Source organism: Myxine glutinosa, chromosome 9, assembly GCF_964187855.1.
Source record: "Myxine glutinosa chromosome 9, kmMyxGlut1.1, whole genome shotgun sequence".
Taxonomy (NCBI): Eukaryota; Metazoa; Chordata; class Myxini; order Myxiniformes; family Myxinidae; genus Myxine; species Myxine glutinosa.
Window position 1 is genome coordinate 144,937,147 of NC_136269.1, and position 7,229 is coordinate 144,944,375.

The 7,229-nt window shown below is 41.6% G+C and overlaps 1 protein-coding gene across 4 annotated transcripts in view; it reads right to left on the minus strand.

Annotated features, from left to right (window-relative positions):
* The window catches only part of LOC137434832 (phosphorylase b kinase regulatory subunit beta-like), a 335,447-nt gene that overhangs the window by 158,518 nt on the left and 169,700 nt on the right, over positions 1 to 7,229 (minus strand). For all 4 annotated transcript variants that reach the window (XM_078785025.1, XM_078785024.1, XM_078785027.1 and 1 more), the window contains one exon: positions 494 to 557. In XM_078785025.1, coding sequence (XP_078641151.1) covers positions 494 to 557 — 64 coding nt within the window. The remainder of the gene's footprint in view (positions 1 to 493; positions 558 to 7,229) is intronic.

Genomic DNA, 7,229 nt, shown 5'->3' on the forward strand with positions numbered 1-7,229 from the left:
GCAATCCTGGGACCCCCTGGGATATATTGTTTTTCCAATTTTTTCCCAATTTTCCAATTTTTCCAATTTACCAGTTTTTCCAAACACGATGGAATAATATTTACCGATATGAACAGTGATGTGGCTTTCATTGAAATTCTACAAATACTGTTTAGATTTTGATGATTTGCGTGTGACATGTTTTAACGGATGTTTATATAAATCGTTTAAAATAAAATAAAACCCTTCAATTTCTGATATTTTGCCTTTTCATTTGGGCCTCCCAATTGAAGCCCCGCCTCCCAATTGAAGCCCCGCCTCCCAATTGAAGCCCCGCCTCACAATTGAAGCCCCGCCCAGAGGGCGGGTACCGTTGCTCGTCTTATGAATGGATGGAACTCTGTATTTAAAGTGTTTGCATACATTACATAATCGATGACCATGATATCCCAAACCCATGGGGTTTCTGTATTTTATGAACACCTGATGCCATGCTGGACGTGCACAATCCCACCTGATTGCCAAAGAGATTGAACCCACTGATGGCTTCCAGGGCAGCTTTAGCAAGGCCTAGGGAGCTGTGGGAAAGAAGAAAGGTGAACCTCGGTCAAGTTACAAAACAACAACAACACTTTATAATGAACTCCTCGAGAAAATATTCCTTTGTCTGACAACAAACCGAGTTGTTTTGATGTGTGTGACCGAATAGTTCTCGTATCTTCATCACGACACGCTTGTCTGTCCGTGGGTCTGTCTGCCTGTCTGTAACATTCCATTCGACCAATTGGTTGGACAGTTTGCCTGACTAAACCCACCGACGATTTCATTCTGATGAAAAATCTTACGGCCGCCATGTTGGTGCTTCTCGCTATGCGAAACCAACGATTTTCTTTTTCTAGGTTGAAGGCTCCAGGCACGGACTATGTAGTCCTCATCGAAACCAGGCCTTAAATAAAAGAGCTGCATTGATAGAAAAGTGAAGAAAGAGTCTGAGAGTTTTCGAGAAAGTAAAAAAAATCTGCTTTTTGTTATAGTGAAGGTCATAAGTGTTTGGAAAAACATGGGAAGGTAAAGAGTTCCAGAGCTTGGCAGTGGAGGGGAAGAAACAAACATCATAATGGCCCACCATTGTGTTGCCAATGGACACACAATTTTTTTTTTTTTTTTTGCATGCAAGGTCGAGGCTCGTGTAAGAGCTAACATTGATCACAAAAAAGACAAACTGACACATAAAACATATGATAAAGGGAGCGGGAGAACAAGATGGAGAGCAGGGACATTGGGAGATCTGTGGGAGGGAAAGGGCTTTGGGGAAGGAGGCATGGAAAAGGGGGGGGGGGGGGGGAGGGTGGGAGAGGTAAAAAAAACAAAAAAAAAAACACGTGGACACAGCTAGGACTTCCAGGAAAGAAGTCAGTATTTCAAAAAAGTGGATCTGGGGTGAATTAACGGGGGATGTAGCGGCTTATCGAGAATTCCGGGGTCTCGCTAATGGCGGAGTTATACAAGCAGCAAGTTCTTGGGAGCAGAAACCGAAGTAATATCCGTAAAAAAGGTAAAGAGAACCAACTTTGCGACGTAATTTGAGCGGGTCAAATTTTGAGGTCAGATTGGGAGAGTTGATAAGTCGGATACTTTGGATTAAATTCTGTCCAGTAAGTATGTGGAACTTGAACCTCCCAGGATGTGAAAGCAGTACTGTGATGTGATGTGCTGGATGGAGGTGCTGTGATGGAGGTGCTGTGATGGAGGTGCTGGCTCAGAACGTAAAGGAGGGTTTACCGTGGGAGTTGTTGTAAGCAGATGATCTGGTGTTGATTGCGGAAAGTATGGATGGACTGAAGGAGAAGATGAACAAGTGGAAGGAATGTATGGAGGCAAAAGGTCTGAAGGTGAATATCGGAAAGACGAAGGTGATGGCAAGTGGTAAAGCATGTGGTGAGGTGGAAAGAACTGGGAAGTGGCCCTGTGCTGTGTGTAGGAAGGGTGTCGGAGAGAACTCCATTCAATGTACAATGTGTGCTGAGTGGGTTCATCAAAAATGTAGTGGTCTGAGAGGGTCATTAACCAGTGTGGCAGCTACATTCAAGGGTAAGGTGTGCACAGAGGGAGCTGCAGATGGAGGAAATGTTGAGTTGGATCTTGGAGACGGCGTGAAGGTGGAAGGTGTGAAAACATTTTGCTACCTCGGAGACATGCTGAATGGAGAAGGTGGATCAGACTCGGCAACGGTTGCTAGAGTGAGATGTGCATGGAAGAAGTTTCGGGAACTGAGTGGCGTGCTGATGAGGAGGGGAGTGTCGTTGAAGCTGAAGGGAAAGGTGTATGCTGCATGTGTGAGAAGTGTTATGATTTATGGGAGCGAGACATGGGTCATGAACGTAGAGCAGCAACGAAGGCTGGAAAGGGTGGAAATGCGAATGGTTCGGTGGATGTGCGGAGTATCGTTGAGAGAGAGGAAGACAAATGATGAATTGCGAAAGATGATGGGAATAGAGCCTGTGATGGATGCTGTGAAGTGAAACAGGTTGAGATGGTTTGGTCATGTGTTGAGGAAGGATGAAAGTGACTGGTTGAGAAGAGTGATGGAAATGAATGTAGAAGGAAGTAGAAGACGGGGAAGACCGAGAAAGACTTGGCTAAACATGGTGGAAGAAGAAATGCGGGCAAGGGGGTTAACAAGGAGAGATGCAGAAAATAGGGCAAAATGGAGAACATTGTCATGGGGACCGCAAGGCGAACCCATCTAGCAGGGAAAATGGCCTTTAAATGCATGTTGTTTGTTGTTGTAGTGTTATGGTAATACTGTATTGGTCTAATGGAGGAAGGTAAGGGAATGTATAGGTGTGCATACGGACTACAGTAGTGTTATGGTAAGGTGTGCATACAGACTACAGTGGTGTTATGGTAAGGTGTGCATACAGACTACAGTAGTGTTATGGTAAGGTGCGCATACAGACTACAGTGGTGGTATGGTAAGGTGTGCATACAGACTACAGTGGTGGTATGGTAAGGTGTGCATACAGACTACAGTGGTGTTATGGTAAGGTGTGCATACAGACTACAGTGGTGGTATGGTAAGGTGTGCATACAGACTACAGTGGTGGTATGGTAAGGTGCGCATACAGACTACAGTGGTGGTATGGTAAGGTGTGCATACAGACTACAGTGGTGTTATGGTAAGGTGTGCATACAGACTACAGTGGTGGTATGGTAAGGTGTGCATCCAGACTACACTAGTGTTATGGTAAGGTGTGCATACAGACTACACTAGTGTTATGATAATAATGTATTGGTCTAAATGAGGAAGGTAAGAGGTCTGGAGGGGACAAACACAGTTGTGGTCGAAATAGCGAAGATAATTTGCCGTGAGAAGCACAAACATCACTCAAGGTGCCCCGGTGTGTAATGGAACCTGTCCTCGCTGGATATTTCAAGGCTTATCGTCTTTGCCAATTCTCTCGGCTCCAAACTCTCTGACCCTGACATATTGCTGACTGCGCTGCTGGGATGACGTGCCAGGTCGGCCTTGTCTGTGTCCATTTGCTTGTTGCTCTTGAAGATACCTGGCAGAAAAGCAGCACTTGTTAAAATACCTGCTCCACCTTGTTCTCATATCTGTGTTTGTGTTGTTTCACCTTCCCCTGTGAACCAACGGTTGTTAATTAAAGATGGCCGATTGAAGTCAATGTCCAAGTAGACGATTGCCCTCCTCCCCCTTTCATTGCTCTTCTCACTCCACAACACACCTTCCCCACACTGTTCGCCTTTACTTTCTGATGTGCACATTGTGAACCAATGATTTGATGTACAGATGGAGGGAACGAATGAACAAGATGGTGATTGAAGTGGGAAGCAAAGAGAACTTCACAATTTGGGAGTTAACCCTTCATCGGAGAAAGGAAAGCACATGGCATGAAGGGTTAACTCCAAAATGTCAGCTCCTCCTTCCTTTACACGGAAGTTAACATAGTGTTAACATATCAATGTTCTGTTGATTTCATCCATTGCTGTCCCTGCCCACCGATGCATACACACATACACACACACACACACACACACACACACACACACACACACACACACACACACACACACACACACACACACACACTCTTGAGAACCCTTTAGAAATACCCTTGAGAATTACTCTTGAGAACCCTTTAGAAATACCCTTTAGAATTACTCTTGAGAACCCTTCAGAAATACCCTTTAGAATTACTCTTGAGAACCCTTCAGAAATACCCTTTAGAATTACTCTTGAGAACCCTTTAGAAATACCCTTTAGAATTACTCTTGAGAACCCTTTAGAAATACCCTTTAGAATTACTCTTGAGAACCCTTTAGAAATACCTTTAGAATTACTCTTGAGAACCCTTCAGAAATACCCTTTAGAATTACTCTTGAGAACCCTTTAGAAATACCCTTTAGAATTACTCTTGAGAACCCTTCAGAAATACCCTTGAGAATTACTCTTGAGAACCCTTTAGAAATACCCTTTAGAATTACTCTTGAGAACCCTTCAGAAATACCCTTTAGAATTACTCTTGAGAACCCTTTAGAAATACCCTTTAGAATTACTCTTGAGAACCCTTCAGAAATACCCTTTAGAATTACTCTTGAGAACCCTTTAGAAATACCCTTTAGAATTACTCTTGAGAACCCTTTAGAAATACCCTTTAGAATTACTCTTGAGAACCCTTTAGAAATACCCTTTATAATTACTCTCGAGAACCCTTTAGAAATACCCTTTTAGAATTACTCTTGAGAACCCTTCAGAAATACCCTTTAGAATTACTCTTGAGAACCCTTTAGAAATACCCTTTAGAATTACTCTTGAGAACCCTTTAGAAATACCCTTTAGAATTACTCTCGAGAACCCTTTAGAAATACCCTTTAGAATTACTCTCGAGAACCCTTTAGAAATACCCTTTAGAATTACTCTCGAGAACCCTTTAGAAATACCCTTTAGAATTACTCTTGAGAACCCTTTAGAAATACCCTTTAGAATTACTCTCGAGAACCCTTTAGAAATACCCTTTAAAATTACTCTTGAGAACCCTTCAGAAATACCTTTTAGAATTACTCTTGAGAACCCTTTAGAAATACCCTTTAGAATTACTCTTGAGAACCCTTTAGAAATACCCTTTAGAATTACTCTTGAGAACCCTTCAGAAATACCCTTTAGAATTACTCTCGAGAACCCTTTAGAAATACCTTTTAGAATTACTCTTGAGAACCCTTCAGAAATACCTTTTAGAATTACTCTTGAGAACCCTTTAGAAATACCCTTTAGAATTACTCTTGAGAACCCTTTAGAAATACCCTTTAGAATTACTCTCGAGAACCCTTTAGAAATACCTTTTAGAATTACTCTTGAGAACCCTTCAGAAATACCTTTTAGAATTACTCTTGAGAACCCTTTAGAAATACCCTTTAGAATTACTCTTGAGAACCCTTCAGAAATACCCTTTAGAATTACTCTTGAGAACCCTTTAGAAATACCCTTTAGAATTACTCTTGAGAACCCTTTAGAAATACCTTTTAGAATTACTCTTGAGAACCCTTCAGAAATACCTTTTAGAATTACTCTCGAGAACCCTTTAGAAATACCCTTTAGAATTACTCTTGAGAACCCTTCAGAAATACCCTTTAGAATTACTCTCGAGAACCCTTTAGAAATACCTTTTAGAATTACTCTCGAGAACCCTTTAGAAATACCCTTTAGAATTACTCTTGAGAACCCTTCAGAAATACCCTTTAGAATTACTCTTGAGAACCCTTTAGAAATACCCTTTAGAATTACTCTCGAGAACCCTTTAGAAATACCCTTTAGAATTACTCTTGAGAACCCTTTAGAAATACCTTTTAGAATTACTCTCGAGAACCCTTTAGAAATACCCTTTAGAATTACTCTTGAGAACCCTTTAGAAATACCCTTTAGAATTACTCTTGAGAACCCTTCAGAAATACCCTTTAGAATTACTCTTGAGAACCCTTTAGAAATACCCTTTAGAATTACTCTCGAGAACCCTTTAGAAATACCCTTTAGAATTACTCTCGAGAACCCTTAAGAAATACCCTTTAGAATTACTCTTGAGAACCCTTAAGAAATACCCTTTAGAATTACTCTTGAGAACCCTTTAGAAATACCCTTTAGAATTACTCTTGAGAACCCTTTAGAAATACCCTTTAGAATTACTCTTGAGAACCCTTTAGAAATACCCTTTAGAATTACTCTTGAGAACCCTTTAGAAATACCCTTTAGAATTACTCTTGAGAACCCTTCAGAAATACCCTTTAGAATTACTGTCGAGAACCCTTTAGAAATACCCTTTAGAATTACTCTTGTGAACCCTTCAGAAATACCCTTTAGAATTACCCTTTGGAAATACCCTATAGAATTACCCTTCAGAATTACTCTTTCGAAATTCTCCTTTCGAACTAGATGGTATTCAAATAATAATTACCCTGCACAGTCAACTTGTTGCGAGCCAACTCTTCTGTTTTTGAACATTTTTTTCTTTGATCCAATATGGCTGCCAGACCCCGTGAGCGATGACATCATAAATTTATATTCTCTAATATAATTGTTTCATAGATCACGCTCAATACATTTCAAACTGATCAGACTAAGCGTTGTCTCTGTCGAATTGTGACGTCATAATTACGATACCAATGACATCATCGTAAACACCATCTCTTCCCCATGCGGAGGTATCCGTTCATCCGCCCGTTACATACACACGGTGGGCAGGGGGAGTGTATATGGATCGATTTTATTCAAACTTGGCAAAAGCACAGCGCATGATGGCAAAAGCACAGCGCATGATGGCAAAAGCACAGCGCATGATGGCAAAAGCACAGCGCATGATGGCAAAAGCACCGCACATGATGGCAAAAGCACAGCACATGCTGGCAAAGGCACAGCACACGATGGCAAAAACACAGTACATGATGGCAAAAGCACAGCACATGATGAAAAAGCACAGCATGTGATGGGCAAAGCACAGCACATGTTGGCAAAATCACAGCACATGACGGCAAAATCACAGCGCATGATGGCAAAAGCACAGCACACACTGGCAAAAGCACAGTGCATGATGGCAAAAGCACAGCACATGATGGCAAAAGCACAGTACATGATGGCAAAAGCACAACACATGATGGCAAAAGCACAGCACATGATGGCAAAAGCACAGCACATGATGAAAAAAGCACAGCACATGATGGCAAAGCACAGTACATGA